General features: G+C 59.6%; 1 protein-coding gene across 2 annotated transcripts; it reads left to right on the top strand.

Moving 5' to 3' along the window:
- The first annotated feature begins 231 nt into the window (after positions 1-231).
- FBH1 (F-box DNA helicase 1) lies at positions 232-23706 on the top strand. 2 transcript variants are annotated; one of them, XM_056114553.1, is made up of 21 exons: positions 232-346; positions 6498-6653; positions 8915-9495; positions 12592-12722; positions 12801-12936; positions 13174-13364; positions 14050-14142; positions 14970-15073; positions 15861-16029; positions 16662-16884; positions 17160-17247; positions 17710-17796; positions 18350-18486; positions 18618-18717; positions 18800-18921; positions 19758-19833; positions 19990-20187; positions 20432-20557; positions 21200-21306; positions 22976-23107; positions 23369-23706. In XM_056114553.1, coding segments are annotated over exons 1-21 (3129 nt in total). In that variant the 5' UTR covers positions 232-345; the 3' UTR covers positions 23540-23706. The 2 variants fall into 2 exon arrangements, with proteins under 2 accessions (XP_055970528.1, XP_055970529.1); XM_056114554.1 differs by having other exon boundaries at positions 237-346; positions 6495-6653.
- Positions 23707-25255: the final 1549 nt, after the last annotated feature.

Below are 25255 nucleotides of genomic sequence, written 5' to 3' on the forward strand. Positions count from 1 at the left end.
GGCGGGAGCTGAGAAGGGGCGGGATTGGGGCGCTCCGAGGCACTCTGGGAAAGTTTCCACCCGCCGGCCCGGCCCGAGCGGAAGCTCCGGCGGGGCGGGGCTCGCGGCGGGCGACCGCGCCCCCTCCCGCTGCGCTTGCCTATTGGCGCTTCGAGCCGTCGGTCAGCGCGCCCCCTCTCTCGCTCGCTCCGATTGGGCGCGCGCGCGGTCGCTCGGAGGCGGGGGCGGGGCTCGGCGGCACCGGCGGCGGAAGTCGGCGGGCTGCGCGGCGCGCCGGCCTGGGGACGCCGGGACCGGGAGGCCGGGCGGCGGGGCCGGCGGCGGGAGCCGGGCCCGGGGCGCCGCAGTGCGTGAGGCCGCGGGCGGGCGAGCGGGCGGGGCCGGGCGGGGCGGGGTTGGGCGGCCAGAGCGCGGGCGGGGGGCTCGGGCGGCCGAGGCGCGGGGGCCGGCGGGGGCGGCGGGTGCGGCCCCGAGTCGTGCTCCGCGGCCGGGCTTTGACCTTGGCGAATCCCGGCCTCGGGTCCTGCGGCCCCGCCGCGCGGCCGAGCATCGCCCAGGGGGCCCGCAGGTGCCCGCTGCCCGGCCTGGACGCCGCCCCGCAGCCCCCGGGTGCGGAGCGCCCGCCCGCGGTGCGCCGTCGGGGGAGCCCGCGCTCGCTGCACCGGGGCTGGGCTGGCGCGGGGCCGGGCTCGGGGCCGTCGGAAGGCAGGGGTGCCTGGGGCTCCGACCGGCCCGAGGCCTGAGCGCGCGCCAGGGTTGCTTCTCCCGTGCCGTCGGGCCGTGCGAGAAGCCCAGGCCTCGCCTAGCCTCCCCCCTCCTGCTTCTCTGTGGGCTCAGGGCTCGCTCCTGGGGGTGCCCGGGGTGTGGTGCTGGAGATCCAAACGGGGCTTGGTCATGCAAGGCAACTCGGGTCCCTATCTCCAGTCACGGGGCAAGTGCCTTATGCCTTGTGCTATCTCTCTGGCCCTCAGTTCCCGCGCTTTAAAAAAAAAAAAAGCACAAAAACCGAAGACTTGGGGGTCAGAGTGATAGTACAACGGGAGGTCGTTTGCTTTGCATGCGGCCAACCTGGTACTATCCTGGGCATCTTCTATGGCCCTCCGAGATCTGCCAGGAGTTATTCCTGAATGCAGCTCCTGAGCAACAATGGGTGTCGCCCAACACCCCCCCCCCCCCAGAAAAACAAAACAAAATTGGCACCCGTGGATGCTGCAAAGGATCGAGTGTTTGGTGATTGGTTGCCAGCCTGGCAGACCCAGGGAGCTCTTGGTGACCTGCCTGCCTTGGGAACTTTGTTCCGTGATCCCCTCTTTGGACAGCTGGGTGTTTGTGGATTTGGCCACAGCTCCTATGTTGGTTGAGGGCCCACTTGCGTCTCAGTGAGCAGCCATATGGATAGTTCAGGTGGGGTCACAATGAAGGGCAGTTATTTCCTGGGTTTCTCCAGGCTGATTTCCTGGCCAGCACTTGTAGCCTGACTGAATTGACATTTTACAAGTAGCCTACAAATGTCAACCCTTAGAGTTGCTACCTGGCTCTCTGTCTCCTGTCTGTGGTTGTGGACATTGAGGTCAACGTCACCTGCTGTGTTTTGTCACCTGTGAGCGTGGGAGCGCTGCAGAGGGCCTGGAAGAACTTGGAAGACCTCGTTGGCTCTTACGCATTTCTCTTCATGTCCAGCTGCCTTTTCTGGACTTTCAAAACTGGCTTTCAGTCGATTCTGTGAGAGCACCTGCTCCCCGGAGTCTAACCCCTGCCAGGGTATCCGAACCCTTCTATCACCCGCCCAGACTTGCGCCTTTTGAGGACCTGGGATCAGACAGCTTCGGGGAGCCCACCCTGGGATTCCGAAGAAGAGAGTAAAACAAAACAGCAGCACCTTCTTCAGAGCCTCTCACCGACCTGTCTTTGTGGAAGAGGCGATGAGAACATGGCCACAATCTTCTCTCTCCGTGGCCTTGTGCTGATGCTGTTGTACGAGTTCTAGTTGGGAATACCTATTATCCTTTCTTTGTTTCGCATTTCTCTTCCCATCTTGACCCAAAATATCTTGGTCTTGTTTTTGTGGTGCGGGACGGAAGTCAGGGCCTCACACGTGCAAAACAGGCGCTCTGCTGTTGAGCCGCACGCCTGGCCGGCAAGGCCTTATTGCCTCTCCACTGCAACCTTCCCCTCACCAGCCCTGGCTGGGGTGAATAGCGATTTTCTGTGGCTTCTGCCCGCTTGGCGTCTGCACCCTTACTTGTGACCACGGCTGATCCTCAAGCCTCTGAATCCAAGGGTTCCCCATGTTGCCTGACTTTACTCGGGTTTCCTTACCCCAGCATACCTCCAACTTCCTCTCCCAATTCCTGGGTATCCCCCCTTACACCGTCACGTCACCCTGGGGTGCCACTTTCCTGCCTGGCACATTTCATGCCGTTCGCATCACTGCGGAGTCTGAGTGCTCCTGTGGCCATCTTCACCTGGCCACCTGCTGCCCGCCCTTGCTCACCAGCACCCTTGGCGCAGCGTGCTTACGGGCCCTGGTCGCCTCCTTGCAGATGGGGAAGTGTGTCTGTGGGCTAGCGAGGTCTGAACTGTGCCTCCCATAGCATGTGACACCCCAGGTACCAAGAGAGGGTGAAGTGGACACTTACTCGTGGGTGTTGGATGCACTGACAATGAGGGAGCCTTGGTAGAAAGAAGAGGCTTTAGGGACTAAGTAACCAGTGGTTTCCTTTCTTTCCTTGGCTCTGCGTGAGGAACGTCTGTGCCATGTCCAAACTTGTCTGGAAAACCTACCCCTGCTGTCTGGGAGAGGAGGGAGGACAGTAGTGTGGGACTCGGAGACCCCTGTGGCCTGGACTACAGGGACAAGCCGCGGGAGGGAGCGCATCCATGCTGGCTTCTCCCGGCTCCGTGGAGAACGTGTCTTGTCGCAGTTACTCCTTTTAGAGTCGGCGCGCCAGTCATTCCCTTGCAGTTAGAGTTTCTTATAGTTGCAAGTTCTTTGGGCTTGGGTTATGCCAGGAGAAGCAGGCTAGGGATTGCCATAGCAGAGCCCTGATCCCAGGAAGTTGGCAGCTCAGGCTCATCACCCACCTGATGTTATGACCTCAGGCCACTCCTTGTCTGCACTGGCGGGTCTTACATCAGAGGGGAGTGAGCGAAGAAATACCCGGACATGTGAGGGCCTTGCCACCAAGGCGTGTTTCCCATCAGACTGTACTGGGAGAGGCTGTCCTGCAGGAAGGATAGACACAGGCTGCTGGGGTGCTGCGGGACTTGGCATTGGCTTTCTGCGCTTGGGAAGGGGTGCTGAGAAGCGGCGAGCGGGCGTGAGTCTGGCCTGGAAGAGATACTCGCGCTGGCTGCATTTCTGTCACAGCCATGACCGCTTGCTGTGGGACAAGCTCCCACATATCCCACATACTGTTTCACTTTTGGAGATGTGTGCTCAGTGTTTTCCAGTAGCCAAGGGGAGAAACTGAAGCCACGCTGTGATTAAAACCGAGTGGAGCCTTCTGCTTGGCCTTTCACAAATGCTTGACTCTCGGTTATTTGCTAAGTGTTGTCTGAGCATTTGAGGGACAGTGATAGCAGTTGCAGAGTCTGTAGTCTGGTGGCCAGAGTTAGGGGGTGAGAAAAAGCATGGTTCAGGGGAGACTGATTGAGAAGCAGGTTGGGGCACAGAAGTCGAGCAGGGTAGATCAGGATGAAGAGGTGCCGTGCAAAGGACCAGGTGCCACGGAACCTCACCCCTGAAAGCAGACAGCAGACCAGGAGCCCAAGGAGCCAGTCCAGTGGGGCCCCAGAGCTGGGGGTCAGAGAGGTCGGGACAGGGAGGGCAGTGCCAGGTAGGGATGAGAAGTATCCTGAGTGACCAGATGCTCTTCATTCTGCTGGTCCGGTGCTAACACTGAGGGAGTGGAGCCTCCCTGTGGTGGGCTCTGTGGGAGGATTGCTGGGAAGGCAGTGCGGGGAGCCGCTGTGTAGCCTGTGGAACTTGCGGCCCTCTGGCCCACTGGCCGGGCTTGCCTCTGTCCTCCTGCAGTCCTCTGGACACCTTGGCTTAGCGGCTCGTGAAGGAAGAGTCTTCTCTGATCAGGAGAGCTATAGTTGAACACCTTCAAGATCAGTCTTCAGAAGGAGCCAAAGGGTGGTCTTATCAGTACTTTAGTAGTTTTACTGTGTAAAGACCATGAATGCAATGATGGAATTGAGCTTGCCACCTTTCACAGGCCCTGGGGGGCATGGTCGGCGTGTAGTTCCCGTGGTGTCCAGCTGAAGGCCCTGGTGGCCCGCACTGGCCTCTCTGTTTTCCTGATGGTGAGTCACAGCTGCTGAGGGCAGGTGGGCCTTTGAGCCCATCTGAGTCCCAGCACAGCCATTTCCAAGTCAGAGGACTCTGTCCCAGACAGAGACCACGTCTTGCTCCAGCTCCAGATAGTGACCCCAAGGAAGGGGAATAGCCCTGCTCTCTGTGACCTCTCCTGTATGACCCTAGCGGAGGACGTGACTTGCCCCCAATCGTGGTGCTGGGGACAGCCCAGATGCAGAGTGGCAGCTGTCTTAGTTCCTGGCAGCCCTAGGCCCGGTCTGTGTGCTCTACCTCAACTCTTACTTGTAGTCCTGAAACACACTGGAATCTTCCAGAACTCTCCCGAAGACAGAAATGAACTATCCGGTAGCAGAATGAACATACCTCCAGATAGCCATTTCTTTTGTCCCCATCCCTTTGTTAGATTTCTGCAAGCATTTCCTTGACTAAATGAGCATTTAAGATTCAGATATATTTCACTGCTGGGGTAAGAGCCAGGGGGCCCAAGCGTTTGCATGAGGCCTGCACGGACCCCGTCCCCATGGGCTTCCCTGGACAGCGAGTCAGGCATGGCCCTCCAAAAGCAAAAGATTCAGCTGTTTTTCACAAAAGTCAGCTCCTGTCCAGTTTGTCCAGTTGCTGCTTTCCCTGGGCATGGCCAGTGTTATGTCTGCGGACCCCCCCCCCCCCACCGCCACCTCGGGGATTCTCCTCCCTCTCGCTCTGGTTGAGCCGTGGCTGGTGTGTGGGCTGCGGCAGGGATGGGTGAGTGCTTTTCTTGGGTGTGGCTGCTGGCCACCACGGGTCTGCCTCCATGACTGTGACTGGCTTTCGGTGCCACAGACAGCGTCAGCCACAGAACTGACTGGGAGCTCAATCCACGGGACTCTACTGTGTCCCGTGTCGGGGGCTTTCCCAAGCTGGCCAGGGTGGCCGTGGGGGATACATCCCTTGAACCTGGATCCTTGGCTCTGAGTTTATGTCCAGTTTTCACCTTAGCCCTATTCACTGGGGGAAGCCCAGGGTGGTAATACGTACAGGGTCTTTCTGCTCAACAGGTATCTGGGGATTTTTTTTTTTTCACTGTCACTGTCCTTGTTCATCAATTTGCTTGAGCGGGCCCAGTAACATTATGAGACTTGTTACTGTTTTTGTCATATCGAATACGTCACGGGTAGCTTACCAGGCTTTGCCATACAGGTGAGATACTCTCGGTAGCTTGCCAGGCTCTCCAAGAGGGCCAGAGGAATCGAACTCGGGTCGGCCATATCTGCCGCATACAAGGCAGATGCCCTACCCACTGTGCTATCTTTTTTTTTCAATTAAAATTATTTTAATGAATCACTGTGAGATATAGTTACAGATTTACAATCTGCTGTGATTACATGGGTTTTTTTTTTTTATTTACTCACTCCAGTGCCTCGAAAACTTGCAGGAGCTGTGAACTGGACATTGGGGACTCCAGAGCAGCCGGGGGAGGCGTCACACACATTCCCTGTCCACTAGCAGTGCCTTCTGTCACTCCCCGCTGTGCACACCGCACCCTTGGGTGCCTGTCTCTGTGTCACTGCGCCCTAACTCGGGGGGCCCCTGAGATCTTCCCATCTCAGTCCTGAGTTAACGGCACAGGCTGCAGGGGCTGTGTGTGTGTGTGTGTGTGTGTGGACACAAGTGTTTTCAAAGTCTCTGATACCGCATCAGCCTCAAGAGAGCAGCCAGACCGTGAGAAGGGTTGTTGCGAGGGTGCTGAGGGGCCACAGCTGGGGGAGCTCAGCCTGCAGGGGTCTCTCCCAGCCTGGAATGAAGCATGGGCTCAGCCGGGTGCAGAGAGGGGACGGATTGGGAAACCATTTTGGGTTACTTGGGTCTGGGTGCAGGCTTTCTCGGGGAGGGTGGGAGTGTGGGCCCACAGGGATTTGTGGTAGTAACAGCACCAGCAAATGGCGGGGTAAGGTGCTGGCGCAGGCCTGCCTGCTTTGGCTCTTGGTGGGAAGGAACGTTTCATGATGGGGCTGCTAGGATGGAGAAAAGAGACTCCTTTAATCTCGTCCTGTGGGTTCTCTGAAGCGCTAGTGGAGGGTGGAGGAGTGAGGTAGGGCCGGCTGGGTGCTAGGAGCTGGCGGGCTCCCTGGTGGCCTTTGGGACAGGGTGACTAACGTGTGTCCCTTTCCTTCTGCCCATGGGTGCGAAGCAGTGAGCCGGTGTAAGCGAAAGCGTCTGACAGCCGTCGACTGCCAGCTCTTGGCCCCGAGTCACCTGGCTGTGTCTCAGCCCTTCAGTCAGAGATGGACACACAGAGACCCGAACCACGGCCTCTATCCTAGACCCGGAACCAGAAGAGGGACGAGGGGTAGGTCTCCCTCTCGGGTCCCCAAGTGTGGCTGCTGCCATGCCTGTGTGTTCTGTGGGGACCTCAGAGCCTGCGTTGGAGTCCACGCAGGACCACTTCCCTGCGCGAGGTCCTGCTCACGTGGTCCTGTTCTTTGGGGTTCTGTCCAGTGCTCCCTGTCGCCCCCCTGCTGCACTGCCGCCCTGGTCCCCGCTCACCTACAGACTGTTTATTTCCAGCCCGCCAGCACACAGGTTCTTTGTGAGCGAGTCGGGACCCCAGCAGGGCCTGTCCCTCGTCACTCTTTCTTCCTCCACCTCCCCTGGCCATGCTCCAGGCACAAGATGCTGCCAGGCTTGCACCTGAGCTCCCACATGCAGGTCTGTGCTCCAGCCCTCAGAGCCTCTCACCACTATTCTTAGTGCGTTTCTAGACCTACCAGTTCTGAGAACCTGCCGTGAAATGTCCCCTGTCACCATTGGAGACACCACTTGCTCCTGCCCGGATCGATGACTGGGGAGGCGGCTGCCCTCTGCTGATTGCCCACTGGCCCCCCAGGACCGGGCACTGGCAGCTGGCAGCGAGAGCACTGTCAGGGACCCTGTGGGGGGCCATTTCCTTGCAGCGGCCATCTGCCACTGTCCCATGTGAGTGTAAGGTCAAAACCTGCTTGTCGGGGCTGGAGCAATAGCACAGCGGGTAGGGCATTTGCCTTGCACACGGCCGACCCGGGTTCAATTCCCAGCATCCTATATGGTCCTTTGAGAACCACCAGGGGTAATTCCTGAGTGCATAACCAGGAAGAACCCCTGTGCATCGCCGGGTGTGACCCAAAAAACAATAAATAAATAAATATTTTTTAAAAAAACCTGCTTGTCTGCAGCCGTGGCTGGGCCTTCAGGTGTGTGGGCCAGTGCCAACAGGCGCCACACCTCAGCGGCCAGTTTCTCCTCACTGCCTGAACCAGCCCCTGGCTCATGTAGCTGCCATTTGATTCTCTGGAACACACCTGCTGCTCCCTCGGGAATGACCGGAATCGGCTGTGTGGGGCAGTTTAAACCTAGGAACTAAGTGCTGCGCAGTCTTCTGCGTGTACAAGTTAACTGCAATGCATTGTGAGTTCTTTGCAAGGAGTGTGTGCATGCATGTCCAGGTGCTCAGACTATTCGAGGGTGTGTGTGCGTGTGTGTGTGTGCATGTGTGTTCGCATGTGCCTGTGCGTGTGTGTGTATGCTGAGCCTGTCTTAGGCTCCTTGCAAATGCTGATGTTGATTGTTTCTATCAACTTTCTCCAGAAGTAGTTGCAGGTTGTCGTTTTTTTCCCTTGTGACATCAATTCTATGGAAGGCTGGATGTAGTTTGCGCTTTCTCTTACTTTCCCGAGGGAGCTTCCGTCTGGCGTCCTTTAGGAAGGAGCCATATATTTGGTTCTGTTTTTGTTTTTTGTTTTTGTTTTTTTGGGGGCTACACTGGCGATACTCAGGTATTCCCTGGCTCTGGGCTCAGGAATCACTCCTGGAAGACTTGGGGGGGGGGGATCATGGGTTTCCGGAGATCAAGCCCAGGTGGGCTGCATTTAAGGCTAACGCCCTTGCACTGTGCTCTCGCTTTGCCCCACTTTGCTGTGTGTTGAGAAGTCATTGACTTGCTGGCAGTTGGGTCAGCTTTTAGGGGCCGCAGCTGCAGGGGTGGCCGGTGCTGAGAAGCCTGAGGCTCAGGAAATGCCGGATCAGGTGACTCCGACTTCTTGATTTCTGTGCTTTTTGTCCGTGAGGCAGGAGTCAGCCATCCCGGAGCTGCTGACAGCCTCAGCGGCTTGACTCTGCCCCAGGGGTGCCGGGGCCCCCTGCAACCAGGCATGTGTTCCAGCCTCTTCAACTACCACTGAGTGTTTAAAAACACGTTACTGCAAATAGAAACCAAAAGATTTCCCTTGTGTGCCGGGCAGAGTGGGTTTCCTGGTCCCCGAGAGCCAGAGCTTCTTCCGGCGTCTGAGCTGGGCTTCTGTCACACTCTGTCAGGGACACCAAGGGGGGCTGTCTCCTTGCAGGGGTGTGGGTATGGCCAGGCGCGGGGCACAAAGTGGTCAGCACCATGGACAGGCCCATCTCGCTCTTGCCCAGATGTCTGGGGCCGGCAGCAGGAGGTATTCCTGGCCTCTGGCCAGCATGCCCGCCCCTGTCCGCCGGCCTGTTCATGGATCTGCAGGTCAGTCTGGCGTTGGCTCGGCAGCAGCCAGTGGCCAGTGTTCATGGCTCGTTCCTTCTCTGGTTTCCCTCTAGGCCGAGGATGTCGGAGACTTGCCCCTGAGCCGCTCCCCCATGACATGGCCAAGAGCAGCTGTGCGGGCCAGGAGAGGGCCCAGGACGCGGAGCGGGGCATGATCTTTGCTGCGGAGAACAGCTGCGCCCGGGCCCCCGAGGCAGGTGGGGAGGCCCGGCTGGGCTCCCCACGCTCACCCTTGCCTGCCCGGAAGCGCTCCCGCTCCCTGGAGGATGAGCGGAACCATGCCACGGGAACCGGCCAGCGGGACGGGGCTTCCAAGAAGACACCACGGCCCCGGCCGTCCCTGTCCTGTGTCAGGCCCCGGGAGGGCAGGCGCCAGCTGGGGGACCCGCTGCCCCGCCTGTCCACAGAGTCAAGAGCCACCAGCCCGGAGGTGGAGGACATCGGCCCTGATCCTGTCCCCGATGCCTGCTACGGGCTCCTGGGGACCTCGTCCTGCCCAGAAACCCAGAGCCACATCTGCAGCCTCCCCAGCGAGGTCCTGCGCCACATCTTTGCCTTCCTGCCAGTGGAGGACCTCTACTGGAACCTCAGCCTGGTGTGCCACCTGTGGCGGGAGGTCATCAGTGACCCGCTGGTAAGCGACAGGACACGTGTGTGCTCCTGGTGCTCCCTGCTGGGGGGTGACTGTGCTCCCTTGGGGCCTCTTGTGGTCTCTGCTGGGCGTGACTGTGCTCCTCATGCTCCCGTTGGGCGTGACTGCTCTCCTGGGGTCTCGTGCTCCATTCTAGGTGTGACGGTGCTCCCCTAGGGCCTCCTGTGCACCCTGCTGGGCGTGACTGTGCTCCCCTGGGGCCTCCCATTTCCCTACTGGCCGTAGCTGTGCTCTCCATGCTTTCTGGCTCCCTGATGTCACCCGGAGCTGTAGTTGTGCTCACAGGAGCACTCAGGCTGTCCTCAGAGAGCTGAGGTCAGTCATCAGCGCAGGGTCTCCCTGACTGAACTCAGCCCAGGTGGCCCAGTGTTGCTGGGAGAGGGTCTGGGAGCTGCTCGGGAGATCCTCCGCCCCGCAGCACGTGGGACTCCAGGCCCTAGGGTGCACCCAGTCCTTCCCTCACCACCCGCCTTCTGGCTGTCCGAGCTGCTGCACTCCTGTGGAGAAAGGCAGAGCCGCCCAGCAGCTGGACTGTGCGCCCCTCCAGAGCAGCCCCTTAGCCCCCTTGCACAGGTCTGTGGGCACATGGACTCGGGACCCCAGCAGTTGCGGGCTGTGCCATGTCCCCCCCACGGAAGTGAGGCCTCCTGACATTCCGAGGCCTGCGCACAGCAGCTATGTCCCTGCTCTGGTTGGAGTCTCGTCCCCGGCCCTCACACCTCAGCCAGGGCTATCGGGTTCCTTCCTCGCTCACACCAGCCTCTGCTCCCCCGCGCTCACGCTTCCTTAGGAATCCCCCCTCGCCCTGTCATTCCCTGGCTTACTGCCGGAAGCCTGGCCCGTGTGCCTGGCGCTCCGTTCCTGATGCTTCTTACCTGGTGGGGATCCGTGGTGAGCACCCGGTGAGGGCCTGGCACACCCCCACCCCCGCCACAGTCTCTGCATTAGTTCACTGCTGCCTGCCTCCCTGCTTACCTGTGCTGCTCACACCTCCCTGTCCCAGTCTAGCGCTCAGGGTCCTGCGACCCGCCACGGGGAACCAGCAGGGACAGAGTGCTGTCCTCCAAGGGCAGAGGACGTGGGAGGACACGTCACACGCAGCTCTCGCCCCTCTCTTGGCTGGGCCCTGCCTTCTTTCTCCTTCCTGAGAAATGCCTTTTTGCTATCAAGGGGTGCTGTTCTGTTTTGGGGCCACACTGAGCAGTGCTCAGGGCTTACTCCTGGCTCTGTGCTCAGGGATCACTCCTGGCGGTGCTCGGGGGACCCTGTGGGGTGCCGGGATCGAACCCGGGTCCACTGCTTGTAAGGCAAGTGCCCTCCCCGCTGTACTCTCTCTCTTGCCCCTTTTCTTTTTCCCCTTAATTTGCTTAAGGGTTGTTAATTCTGTTGGTCTTTGAAAAAAGCCAATTCTCTGGTTGGTCTTTTTTCCTTCTGTTTCTGTTCTCTGTTTGTCTGTGCTCTTGTCTTTAATACAGTTTCTTTTCTTCTGTTAACTTTGGATTTGTTTCGTTATTTTTTGAGATGGGCGGGGGGGGGCGAGTGTTTCAGGTAGAGAGTTAGGTGGTGCTTCTTTTCGGTGTGTGGATCTGGGCTCCGGGCATAGAAACTGGAACTTAGACTCCAGCCCCAGAGCCTGCTGATTTGGGGGCTTTCCTGGGGTCACTGTGGTGGTGCCCAGAGGCTGCACCCAGCTCAGTACTCAGCGGCTCCTGGGTGCCTGGGGCGCAGAGCCAGAACCCCTTCAGGCTTGTGTGAGAGCCTGCCCCCTGCTGCCATGCCTCTCCCGTGCCCTGTTGGGCCGTTGTGATCCAAGCATCCGAAGCCAGCGGCTTTTCCTAGTGTCTCCTTCGTCCCTTTTCGGAAGGACGGGTGGGCCTCTCTGGTCTCAGGTTCTTGGCTGAAGCGTTCTGTGAGCTCCCCTTTGTCCCACAGGCTGTTCTGAGGTGCACGTTGTTTAGCTCCCACTTGTGGGTTTTTTGGTGTTTCTTTCTGCTGATGTTCTCTAGTTTCATCTCGTTGGACTCAAAAAAGATTCTCCCTCTCTTATCATTTCAGTGCTTCTGAGTTGTGAAGGCCGGGCTCGTGGCCTGGCGTGTGTCCTAGTCCAGGGAATATTGGGTGTACTTTCCTCTTCCTGGCGGGGTGGCCTTCTGTCATGCAGGGTCTCTGTCCTCGTCAGTCTCTGTGTGCATTTTCTGACACCTTGGGAGAGGCGGGCGTTGAAGCCCGCTTGTCCTGCAGGGCTGCTGCCGTTTCCTCCTCTCCTGCTCTTTGCTTCCTGGAGCCAGCAGCCAGCCATGTTGGTGCTCGTGTATTTATGGTTTTCATAGATACACGGGCTCTTCTTTTTTTGCTGTCCAGGGATTGAACCTAGGCCTCCCGCTCGCCAGGCTCCACTGCCTAGCCACGTCCCCAGCTCATTTCTTGTAATACTTTCTGATTTAAGTCTGTTTTTTTCTGATTATGAGATGGTTGCAGTTCTCCTGTATTTGATTCTCATTGAAACTGAGCTGTCAGTAGCCTGGTAGGTCAGATGGGTCATGGAGGCCACTGGCTTTCCCAGACTCTGTAGTGAGTTTGTGTAAGAACTAGGACTGAGACTCCTTTTGTGCAAAACTTTCATTTGATTTTCCCGCCTTTTGGACTCTTAGCTATGCTTGCGTTCTGGTGGACGGGTGTTCTCTGTGTGTGTATATGTGTGTGTGCATGTGCGCACGTGTGTGTGTGCATGTGTGTATATGTTTATGCATGTGTATAGGTGTGTGCATGCACGTATATATGTTTTATGTTTGTGCGTGTATGTGTACAGATGTGTGTGTATGTGTACATGTATGTGTATTTGTGTCTGTATCTGTACAGGTGTGTTAGCGCATGTGTGTAAATGTATGTGTGCATGTATATGTGTGTATGTATGTGTGCATGTGTGTTATGTACTTGTGTCTGCATGCGTATGTACCTGTGTGTCTGTGTACATGTATATGTGTGTGCGTGTCTGTGTACATGTGTCTGCGTGCCTGTGCACCTCTCTCCTTTCTGAGCACTGCTGTGTGCGTGTGACTGGATCTCCCGGCCCTGCAGTTCATCCCGTGGAAGAAGCTGTACCACCGCTACCTGCTGAGCGAGGAGCAGGCGGTCAGCAAGGTGGACGGCATCCTGCTGAGCTGCGGCCTGGACAAAGAGTCTGACCTGTGCGTGCTCAATCTCATCCGGTGAGTGCCGCTGCCTGGGCCGCCGCCACCCACCCGCCACCGTGCTCCCTGTCACATTGTCGCCTCCCTGTCTCCCAGGTACACAGCCACCACCAAGTGCTCCCCCAGTGTGGACCCTGGGCGTGTGCTCTGGAGCCTGCGGGACCACCTGCTCCTCCCTGAGGCTGAGGCGTGTGTGCGCCAACACCTGCCTGACCTCTACATGGCTGCCACCGTGCGTGAATGGGCTGGGGCGGGGCAGTGCCTTTCCCGGGGTCCTCGGTCGGGTGGAGGCGGCTGCTCTGGGGGTTTCCGGGCTGTCTCCATGCTCCCTTGACAACCATTCATTGGCCGCACTCCGGTCTCAAGCGCCTCTCTGGGGCCCAGGGGACTAGGCTAAGCTGCGTGCAGCCAACAGCCATGTGTGCACGAACAGAGCCTGGCCCTTCTCTCCGGTCACCTCCCTTCACAGGGTGTCAATGTGTGGGCTTTGGTGGCCGCCATCGTCCTGCTGTCCAGCAGCGTGGACGACATACAGCAGCTGCTGTCCTGCCTCCGGAGACCCAGCTCCACGGTGACCATGCCGGACATCACCGAGACCTTGTACTGCATCGCGGTGCTTCTCTACGCCATGCGGGAAAAGGGCGTCAACATCAGCAACCGGTAAAGGCCCTGCCTGGGTGCCCGGCACCCACATCTTTGGGGCTCGGCCCACCCCCCATCACTCAGAGGCTTTTGTCTTATCCTTGACCTTGTGGCCGGGGTGCGTGTAGCAGCTGTCCATTGGGACCTTCAACAGTAGAAGGTTTTCCCTGTTTCTGGATCATTGACATGTAGCAGCCATCCATGGGTGGAAAGTTCTCCATGTTTCTGGATCATTGGCATGTAGCAGCCGTTCATGGGTAGAAGGTTCTCCATGTTTCTGGAGCATTGGCATATAGCAGCCTTTCATGGGACCTTCAGCGGTAGAAGGTTCTCCATGTTTCTGGAGCATTGTCCCATCACAGAGCCATGGGGCAGAGCCAGGATACAGGAATCTGTGAGCTTCACCAAGCGGGCACTGAGCAGGAGTCTCTCTCAGTGAGGCATGAGTGGACATTGGTTTCAGCCCGGCTCTGCTGTCTCGGCCCCTGCCTTGTCCACGCGCCTCCTAGCTGCGTCCTCCTCCCCAGAGCAAGATGCCCCAGGGACAGGCGGGCAGCCTGAGAGCACTTGGGTGTTTTGTCCTTTATTTTAGAATTAAACAACCGCGGCTATTTCCCGGAAGAATGGTGAGAGATCTGCATGTCTCCGAGGAAAGCTCAGATCTCACTTTGAAAACCTCTAAATCTGCCTTTTCTCCTGCCAGGATTCACTACAACATTTTCTATTGCCTGTATCTTCAGGAGAATTCCTGTGCTCAGGTCACACCAGCGAAGGAGGAGCCGTCAGTTTGGCCCGGGTAAGTCTGCCTCTGACTGTGCTCTCAGGGCTCCAAGGCCCAGCCAGGGTTGTCTGTAGCCGACTGTGAGGGTTCGGAGGCTTTATTGAACCACAGCATTCAGCATGTAACACTCACCTGTTTTGTTGTAGTATTTCAGGTCATTCCTAACCAACGTACTTCTGTTTGTCTGTCCAGACATTTTTCTTGCTTCTGTGATACCTAGACCCTCCTGTGACAGACGTTTCTGTTCGTTTATTCACAAAACCACAAGCATAGCTAACAGGAGCAAACAGAATAGCCTAATCCTTAATTGCTGAGCTTTGCACAAATCCATTTTGCTTTCCAGATGTAATGTCAGTAGTTAATTTGTTTGTGTTATCTTAGAAAATCACATTATTTTTATATCAGTCTGGTTAGTGCAGGTTGAGTAGTAGGTTGAGTGTAAATTACTCATCCTTAGAATTCAGCCACTTCGGGGCCAGAGCAAAAGTACAGTGGGCAGTGCACTTGCCTTGCATTCGGCCGACCTCGTTCAGTTCTTGGCATCCCCTTTGGTTCCCTGAACCAACCAGGAGTGCTCCCTGAGCACCACTGGCTGTGGCTCAAGAACAAGTGAAAATAAAAAAATGTTGGTTAAAAAAAAAAAAGAAAAACTGGTTTGTGTCCAATGTTCTGGGTTCCTGTCGTTCCTGAGTGCGCAGTCAGCGGCCTCGTGTGGTTGGAGCAGCTTCATCTCTGTGTCAGGATCCCTTTTCTGGGGTCCAGGTCTGCTCAGCCAGTTTTCCCGCTTGCCTTTGGGAGGGTCCATCCACGAGTCCTTCCTGTTCTTTTCTCTCGTCCTTCAGTAATGGCCCCGGCAGGGAGACCATCCAGCTCACGCACGAGCAGCAGCTGATTCTCAGCCACAGGATGGAGCCTCTGCAGGTGGTGAAGATCATGGCCTTTGCAGGTGAGCCGCCGCCTGCCGTTGGCCTGCCCCGATGGCGTGCTCAGTGGCTCCTGAATGTCTTGCTTCGTTTTGTCTGGGGGCCACACCTGGTGATGCTCAGAGGTTACTCCTGGCCCGGCACTCAGGAATCACTCCTGGCAGGCCCGGGGACCATATGGGATGCCGAGGATCAAAGCCGGGTCGGCAGCGTGCAAGGCAAGCGCCCTCCCCGCTGTGCTGTGGCTCCGGCCCTGCTCCTTGATCTCTTGGGGGGCAGGGCTCCAGCCCTATTCCTTGATCTCTTGCCCACCGTCTGCACGAATCTACCCTCTTTCCTCGTTGCTTACAGCAACATTCTTCTCTTGCCTCCAACAGTTCCTGGTTCTTAGCATCTCCTGGAGTCTTCGCTTCCCCTGGGCCTCACATTGTTTCTCAGCCTGAGTCACCTCCCCACTAGTCCTCACTAAAGGCCGGGGCTCAGGGAACTCTTCCCTCCTGGCACCACAGACAAAGTAGAAATGATGAATCTGTTTCTGTTTTGATTTGTGGACACCATGCTCAAGGTGTGCAGGGTCCACTTGGGGCTCATCCTCAGTGTTTGTTGGTGATACTCTGGGCACTCCTGTTCCAGAGACGGACCCTGGGCCAGTGCTCTCTAGCCCTCTGGGTATCTCCCTGGCCTGAAGTGGTGGATCACAACATAGAAACCAGTGGCTCCAGCTGCCGCCTCCCTCTCTGCCTCTCGCAGGACAGTAGTTTTCGTCAGGCCTGCTTGGTGGCACTCACGACCCTGCTTTTGGTCCCCCAGGCACTGGGAAGACATCCACCCTCGTGAAGTACGCGGAGAAGTGGTCCGAGAGCAGGTTCCTGTATGTCACCTTCAACAAGAGCATTGCCAAGCAGGCCGAGCGCGTCTTCCCCGCCAACGTCATCTGCAAGACCTTCCACTCCATGGCCTATGGACACGTGGGGCGGAAGTGAGCTGTGGTGCCTCAGAGGGAGGGAGTGCGGACGCGGGGGGCCTTGTGCACACACTCCGGCCTGGGGGACTCGCCACTCTCTCACTGTGTGTGAGAGCACGGCTTTCCTTATCCTGGGTGCACCTATGGGTGCTTGGGAACCACATCCAGAGGTGCCCAGGGGGTCGTGTGGTGTCGGACTGAACCCAGGGCCTGTGTGTCCCAGTTCTGGCCCTTAGATGCTCGCTGATGCCTGACTGTGGTGGGCAGTTTCGTTCTCTAGGGCCAGCCCCAGGCAGGCGGGAGGGCAGGTGGCCAGTCTGGTTGGTCTAGCCTTCCCTGGGAAGGTGGAGCGGGAGGAGGCAGCTGGGACCTGCTCTCAGGGCACTGGCGTGCCCCCACCTCCTCGTGCCCCATTAGAGTCTAGCCCACTCCTCCAGACAGTTATGTCTGCTCGGCGGCCGGGTCTTCTGGGCTGTTAGAGGTGACATTGCCAGTGAAACCCAGTCAACGTGGCATCAGTTCAGGCCCTGTGTGCCTGGACTTCCCTTCTCTGCTTTCTCCCTCATCCCGGCGGGACTCTGCGTCCTAGTGGTGTGACTGGGGCGCGGCCGTAAAGCGCTGCTGTTCCTTTGGGCTGTGTGTCCCAGGTACCAGTCTAAGAAGAAGCTGAATCTCTTCAAGCTCACCCCCTTCATGGTCAATTCTGTCCTGGCCGAAGGGAAAGGTGGATTCATCAGGGCCAAGCTGGTGTGTAAGACGCTCGAGAACTTCTTTGCCTCAGCGGACGAAGAGCTGACGATCGACCACGTGCCCATCTGGTGCAAGAACAGCCAAGGCCAGAGGGTCATGGTGGAGCCCAGTGAGAAGTTGGTGAGTGGGGTGCATCGGCTTGCGGGGGGTGGAAGCCTCCTGCTGGCCACTGCAGCCCCCCACCCTGCCCCAGCCTCGCCCGTGCCCACCGCTCGGTGCTGCTGGCACTTTCTCTCCATGAGCTCAGTGGCGGCCTGTGGTCTGGAGCAGACCTCTGCCCCCTCCCCACCTGGCCTTGGGCTTAGCTGGGGAGATCTGCTTCCCCCACCCCAGGCAGGTGCCCCTGCTCCAACCGGGTATGCCCCACATTGAGGGCCGTGACTTTGGCATCCTAGAATGGCGTCCTGGAGGCCAGCCGGCTCTGGGACAACATGCGGAAGCTGGGGGAGTGCAAGGAGGAGGCTTACCAGATGACCCACGACGGTAGGATCGCCGTACGCACACACGCACACACACATGCACACATATATATATATGTACATTCACACAAATAAGCATACCCACGCACACACGTACACACACAAACGCACATGATGCACACATATACGTACATTCACACCAACACAAGCACACGCACACATATGCACATGCATGCGCACGTGCGTGCGCGCGCGCACACACACACACACACCTGCTTCCTGTTGCCATGGCAGAATCAGGCAGCCCTTCACCCCTGCTCCATGAATGCTCGGGGCCCCTCACCCCTGCCTCCCCAGGTACTCGGGCCCCTCACCCCTGCCTTCTCGCATGCTCAGCCCCGGGCCCCTGGCCCCTGCCTCCCCACATTTGTGGGACCCCTCACCTCTGCCTCTTGCATGCTTGGGACCCCTCACCCCGCCTCCTCACGTGCATGTGACCCTCACCCTTGCCGCCTCCTTTCCTCAGGGTACCTGAAGCTCTGGCAGCTGAGCAAGCCCTTGCTCGCCTCGTATGATGCCATCTTTGTGGACGAGGCCCAGGACTGCACCCCAGGTGATAGGCTGTTGGGGACAGCGTCTGTTAGCACTAAGGATGCATGTATATAGAGAGCGGGCCGGGGTCTCTCAGACCCTCACTGTGGGTCTCGCACTCAGTGCTTTGCTCGGCTCGTCCGGAAAGCACTGGCGCAGCATGAGTGGTCGCATGGTGGTGCAGCCACGTTGGCGATCAGAGTGAATGTCTGTGTGGCCGCCAGGCTGTGTAACCGGCAGGAAACAGTGATTTGAAATTCATCAGTCACGCTTGACAGGGTGCTCCGTGCTTCTGTCCCCTCAGGAACATGGGTGGGGTGGGGAGGCTCCCTCAGTGACACAGAGTGACGGCGAGGACCGTGCCCCCTCTGACACGTGCAGAGGTGGGGTGGACGTGCTCCCTCAGTGACACGTGCTCCCGAGTGAGGCGTGTGGGATGCGGGCAGGTGCGGGGGGAGGCACTGTGCCCCCTCTCTCTGCTCAGTGACCTGTCTGGACCCTCCCTTTGCATTACGTTTTCCTTCCCGAGCGGGTGCTTCCTGCCACAGACCCTGACCCCCCCTTGTTGCTTGCAGCCATCATGAACATCGTCCTGTCCCAGCCGTGCGGGAAGATCTTCGTGGGGGACCCCCACCAGCAGATCTACACCTTCCGCGGCGCCGTCAACGCGCTCTTCACCGTCCCGCACACGCATGTCTTCTACCTCACTCAGGTGCTGCTGCCCGCCTCGCCTGGGCGCTGTGGGAGGGAGGCATGCAACAGGGCCCAGTTGGGAAGCCCAGATCCCTTGGCGGGACCGGCTCATGGGCCCCGGGCTGACCACCACGTTCCGCCATCCCACAGAGCTTTCGGTTTGGCGTGGAGATTGCGTACGTGGGGGCCACCATCCTGGACGTCTGCAAGCGGGTGCGGAAGAAGACCTTGGTCGGCGGGAACCACCCAAGTAAGGCCCCGACCCTCCTCCCACGCCCGGCCGTGTTGCGCCTCTCACTGGGCTCGCCGCAGTGTGCGCTCTCTCCCGGCAGGTGGCATTCGCGGGGATGCCCAGGGCCAGGTGGCACTGCTGTCCCGAACCAACGCCAACGTGTTTGACGAGGCAGTGCGCGTGACCGAGGGAGAGGTCCCCGCGAGGATCCACCTCATCGGGGTGAGAGGGGCCGTGAGAGGCGCTGCAGGGGAGCTGGCGCAGCGCGGCTGCCACCTGCTCTGTCACCGACGGGCTGCGGCAGGTCCCAGCTCCGCAGCCTTGTCCTCTCCCTCCCTGAGGTCAGGCGCCTTTAGCGCGGAGTCAGCTGTGGGGACCGGGCTCCCAGCTGCAGACGCGTGCCCGGAGAGGGGGGATAGTCCTTAAGAGCCCCCATGTGGCTCTCGGCCCAGCGAGCGAGGTCCCTGGCAGTCTCCCATCACAGTTTCAGACAAGACACCACGGCAGGCCGCCGGGGAGAGACCAGAGCGCTCACACCCGCCCGGTGCCAGCGACTCTGTTCCCACAGCTGGCACCACGGGCTTCCTCCCAATGAGAGATGTTGTGGGCACAGCCTGGGGTCGTGGCAAGCAGGAAGTCGCCCCTCACCACCTCCCTGTGGCCACACCTTGTCTCGGCTGTCCCCTTGTCTGTGCCAGCTGGTGCCATCCTCGCTGTGTGGGCACAGGCAGGCTTCAGGAAGGGACTTGCACAGTGCCCTGCATGGCCTTGCACGTGTGCTCTCCCTCCCCTCTGCGGGCACGAGAGGCGCACACCAGGGAGGAGCCGGCGGCCGGTGTGGGCCTTGGTTTCCAGAGCACAAGAAGTGTTTGAGCCGCTGCCTGAACGTGGCCCCTGAGGACCCAAGTTCAGAGCCACATGCAGCCCCGAGACTCACTGTCCCGCCATGCCTCCGGGCGCTCCCCATCTCCACACCAGCTTCACTTTGTTTCAACAACAATTACCAGCCATTTAAAAAAACAAAACAAAGCCAAAAACCTCCCTGCACATTTTTCCAGGGGATTAAATCATTTGGACTGGACAGAATCATTGATATTTGGATCCTTCTCCAGCCAGAGGAAGAGCGGAGAAAGCGTGAGTGGGGCCTGGTGGGAGAGGGAAGGAGTGCCGGCGGGAATGTCAGTTGTCACAGCTCCCTGTGGGGCACTCTGGTCCCTGGGGAGTGGACAAAGGGCTCCTGGTTGGGGGTGCGGTCTTAGGTCACCACTGACGCCGGCCACGTCCCTGCAGAGAATCTCGTCATCAAGGACCGATTCATCCGCCGGTGGCTGCACAAGGAGGGCTTTGGCGGCCTCAAGCGCTACGTGACAGCGGCTGAGGACAAGGAGCTGGAAGCCAAGATTGCGGTGGTGGAGAAGTACAACGTCCGGGTTCCCGAGCTGGTGGCCAGGATCGAGAAGTGCCACATCGAGGACCGGGACTTTGCAGGTGTGCGGCCACAGGGGAACTGGGGCTCCAGGCATGGCAGGACTTCCCACTGCCCCTGTCACTGGGTGCCGGCACTGTCTCCTGCCCGGTCCCCTTTGCAGTTTCCTCGGCCTGCCCCGTGGCCTCTATCCCCCTACTCACCCCCGGCATGTGCGTCCCCCCGTTCCCCCTGGCCTGTGTGTCCCCCTGTTCACCCCTCGGCCTGTGTGTGCCCCTGCTCATCCCTGGCCTGTGGTCCTTGCAGAGTACATTCTGGGCACCGTGCACAAAGCCAAGGGCCTGGAGTTCGACACAGTGCACGTTCTGGACGACTTTGTGAAGGTGCCATGTGCCAGGCACAACTTGGCGCAGCTGCCGCACTTCCGAGTGGGTAAGGAGATGGGCAGTTGCCCTCCCGCCTGCACGCTCCCCCCAGGGTTAGTTACTGACGAGGTCGGAGCTTTCAAAAGGATGAGGCCGTGGCCATTGCTCTGCGTTTCTGCATGTTTAAAGTCACAGGGTAAAACCATAAAAGTGTCGGGCACACATTGGCTCTAAGTGGTGGGCTCAGACTTAGGGCTGCAGCTCGGGGGGAGGGGGGATCTCTTCACTGGAGAAGGCTGTGGGGTGGAGCGCAGTGGGGAAGAGTGGACCTGGGAGACCTTTTTCTGGGGGAACGCTTCCTTCCCTGAGACCACAGCGTGTCTGCGCGGTCCCTTCATTGAGACCCACCTACTCTGGCACCCCACCCCATCCCAGGGCTTTCTGGTACTGGTACAGTAACTCCCCCCCCCCCCCCCCCACACACAGACCTCACCCCAACCATTTGTGCCAGGGGTCCTGAGTGAGGGTGGGAGTGGCAGGCAGGTGGGGTAAGAGCAGGCGTTCACAGGGGCCTCTGGGTCCCTAGAAGTCCCCTTGGCGCCCACCCCCATGGCCCCGGGTGTGAGAAGCTGTGGAAGCACAGACGCACCCAGGCCCGTGCACAAGTAGGGCAGCTGTGCCGTGGCTCTTGCCCTTTCTATTCTGTCAGAGTCATTTTCTGAGGATGAATGGAACCTCCTGTATGTGGCGGTGACACGTGCCAAGAAGCGTCTCATCATGACCAAATCCTTGGAGAACATCTTGACCTTGGCCGGGGTAAGAGGAGCCGGGAGTGCCCTATAGGCAGAGCTGGCAGTGGTCGGGGGCTGGAATAGACACTCGCCAACCCAGGGCAGATGCCTTGTGCCTGGCACTCGAGGCTCTGCTGGCACCTCCCCTTGCCTTCCGGGACCTTGGGGTTGTCCACAGCGTGCATTCAGGGTTTCCGCTGGATCTCAGCATCTCAGGGAAAGGACAGCTTGAGCGGGCCTTGGTCTCTTCTCCTTCCCATCACCTTATCCCTGTGAATCATGGACTCTGCCGTGTTCATTTCCCATGACCCTGGGCCGCGCAGTCCATCCCTACATCGTGAGACCCCAGTGTCCTTCTGCTGCCCCCTGGATCTGTCCTCCGGTTCCAAATGGGCCGGAGCTGGGCGTGTTCATTGGGGCCCATCACCCACCTTTTGTTGTTAGTCACAACGGGTTTGAGGCTGTGGCCAGCTCTGGGCCTGCAGGGACCCTGCAGGGCTCTCCCGTGTTCTGTAGCTTCTGGGTGAGCCCCAGGAGTGGGCTCCTGGTCTTTCCTTATTCCTCCAGGGCTCCCTCCAGTATGTGCGGTTCCCTCCCACACTTGGCCCTTGTCCATGCCATAGGCCTCTCCCTGGTGAGGGAAGGTGCCCCACGGGTCGCTTTGCGTCTCCTAGTTGTCAGGGTGACAGCGCCACCCTGTGTGAGGTGCTCGTCCCCAGCCTTCCTGAGCAAGTGTCCACTCTGGCCCCGGCCTCCGCTGGGACCTTCTGTTTCGGCCACACCCAGCTGTGCTGGGGAGTCGCTCCTGGCTGTGCCCTGGGGACTTTGCCTGGCCAGGCCCGGACCCAGGCTCACATGCCAAGCCGAGGCTCTGCCTTGGAACCCATGAGTGTTCTCCAACAGAAAACCCTCATGTTGCCATTCATGAATTCCTGCTGCTGCTTCTTTCACCTGCAAGCGGAGTCCCCAGACTCTTCTCTGAGCGGTGATGGGAGGCTCGTCTGCCTCCTTGTATGGGAGGGTCTCAGGGCTGTAGGGGCAAGTCTGGGTGTCCTGAGGGCTGTAGGGGTGAGTCTGGGTGTCCTCAGAGCTTTAGGGAGGAGTGAATCTGGATGTTCTCAGGGCTGTAGGGGCAAGTCCGGGTGTCCTCAGGGCTGTAGGGGTGGGTCAGGGCTATAGAGGCCAGTCTGGATGTCCTTGAGGCTATAGGGAAGGGTGAGTCTGGGTGTTCTCAGGGCTGTAGGGGTGAGTCTGGCTGTTCTAGGGGCTATATGAGATGTCTTTGTCCAGGTGCGTTTCACTCAAGGAGATGCAGCATCTCCAGCTGAGCTGTGGGCCAGAGTGGGGGTGCGGGGGGATGGTGGGTGAAGTGCTGGGGAATGGGAGAGTCCTGCAGCCCGACTGTGCCCCCGAGGCCTGCCATGTGCCCAGGGGCACTTTTGCTGCGTGTCTCCCTGTCCAACCCCCAGCCAGGCCCGCTTGCTCACAGGCACGCTGGGATCTTTACCTGGGCATGTCCCCGAGTGGCTTCCCCAGGTGGCTCTTGGGTCTGCCCCCCTTAGGAGGCTGCACCCTTCTGACCCTGGTCACAGAACAGGGCAGTGGCCATTGGGGGGGGGTCTTCGGGGGGCGGGTGGGAATCGAGGTGGGCGCTGGCGTGGACTGGCTCTCACTGTCTTCCCACTTGCGCTCAGGAGTACATGCTGCAGGCGGAGCTGACCAGCAACGTCCTGAAGACGGGCGTGGTCCGGTGCTGCGTGGGCCCTTGCAACAATGCCATCCCCGTGGACACTGCGCTCACCATGCGCAAGCTGCCCATCACCTACGTAGGTGCCCGGCAGCTGGGGTTGGGGCGGGTGGCAAGCGGCGGCAGCATCGGCTTCTGGCTCCCCCTGCCGCCCTCAAGTCTGCCTCCTGCCCTGGGGACTGGGGGGTGGCGTGGGCCCTGGATGGGACCTCAGCCCCTGCTTACGTCCCCGTCCCCGCTCACATCCTTCTCCCTGCTCACATCCCCACCCTGTGCCCACCTCCCCCTCCCCATGCTCACGTCCCCCTCCCTGTGCTCACGTTCCCCTCCCTGGCCGCAGAGCAACCGGAAGGAGAATAAGGGCGGCCACTTGTGCCACTCGTGTGCAGAGCAGCGCATCGGGCCGCTGGTCTTCCTCGCCGCCTCGCCCGAGCAGGTGCGCGCCATGGAGCGGACCGAGGAGCACGTCGCACTGCCCCGACACGAGGCTCTGCTCTTCCTGGTCTTCTGAGCCGCCCAGCGCTGGGCGCCAGCACACCCACCATGCGGGGCCAGGCCCGCCCCCACCCCGAGTCCTCCACGTGCAGGGGGATGTTCTTTTGATAGAAAATACAAACCTTTTATGTATTTAAACTTTTATTACCAGATTTCGATTAAATGGGCATTGTAGCACTGGCAGATCACGTTTGACACGTGGCCTTGGGTCCCCGTGCTGGGAAGTCCTTCTCCCGGGACAGGAGAGGGCGGCCAGGAGCCACCCCTCCCTGGGGTCAAGGGCCTCTCTTCGCCTGGCTTACTGTCCCAGCACAGACATGGGCCGGACTGCAGGGTGTGGCCCAGAGTCCCAGACTCACCCAGGAGCTGCGTCTCAGAGCACCCAGGACCCCACGTCCACCTTGTGCCACAGCACTTCCCGGATGCGGCTGGCAGAGGCGGGCTGGCACAGCCTTGGCCCACCCAGGGCCACCGGAGAAAGGCCTGGTAGGGTCAGTGGGTCCAGCAGGGCACCATGGGCAGGTGCCCACAGGCTACTGTGGACAGCTCCGCACTGAGTCTGGCCTCACCCGGGCTGTTGTGGGGTGGCCCCGAGGGAGCATGAGAAGCAGGTGGGGCGATGAGCTGTGGGTGTGCCATCCATGTTTTAATTTGCTGCCACAGAGAACTGGAGCAGGCCTGTGGGGGCCGAAGTGACTGTCCCACCCACGAGTGTGAGTGGCAGGATCCAGCAGGCCAGGCTAGGCTGGGCGGTTCCCAGGCTCCCCCTCTGCTTCGTGGAATGGCCCCGTCATGGGCAGCTCCTCCGGGCTCTCTGTCGCGACGCCCCGGGGCCGGGACCCCCGCCTGCGGAGAAGTCACAGCAATGCCAGGCCCGCATGAGGCCCGGCTCAGCTGGCAGTGGTGCATAAGGAACAGGAGGTTGGACATCTCACGAGAGCTGCCAGCACCAGCCTGGGGCACAGCTGGGGCTGCTTGGCCAAGGGGACAGAGCCAAGCCAGGAGCCTGACTAGGGCAGTGGCAGGGAGGAAGTGCATAGAAGCTTCTAGAAGCTCCTAGTAGGCCAGAAGACAGCTCTTCCCTATAAGCAGCTCGGGAAGGGTCAGGGCCTGAAGCACCGAGGCCCCCAGCAGGCTCGACACAGGACCCTTGTCCTTGGGCCATACCCAGCAGGGCCCAGGTCAAAGTGGGCCAGCACCTTCCCCTGGACTTTGGCTCCGGGCCCAGAGTACTTTACTGGCAGGAAGGCCGAGGCCCACTGTAGGGGTCTCGCCTCAGCTGTGCAGGGCAGGGCTGAGGGCCGGGGCTGCTGCAGGAAGGAAGGCTACCACCTAGCAGACGGGCCAACGGGCAGGGGAGAAGCGCCCCTCCCCAGGACGGGCTCCTGGCCACTCACCTCCACCGCCAGTAGCACAGGACACACAGCAGCACCAGTCCGCAGAACCCGAGGAGGGGCACCACCGACAGCAGCCCTGGGGGGGAGAGGTGCCGTGGCAGGTATCCCAGCGACCCCTCCGCTCTGCCGCCTCCCCTGATTCATGCCTCTCGAGCGGGAACAAGAGCCAGTCCACGGCAGGGCGACAGACCAGGGCCTCCCCTCAGTGTCCTCTTGCCGGGCCTTGGAGACTGGCCAGAATGCCTCCTGCCCCCTTTATCCTGTTGTCTGCTGAAGCCTGTTTGGGCCTGGGTGAAGGGCCATGCACGCAGGCCAGTCTCTGGTGGAGGTGGGAA

Source organism: Sorex fumeus, unplaced genomic scaffold (genome assembly GCF_029834395.1).
Source record: "Sorex fumeus unplaced genomic scaffold, SorFum_2.1 ptg000026l, whole genome shotgun sequence".
In the NCBI taxonomy this organism is placed as follows: domain Eukaryota; kingdom Metazoa; phylum Chordata; class Mammalia; order Eulipotyphla; family Soricidae; genus Sorex; species Sorex fumeus.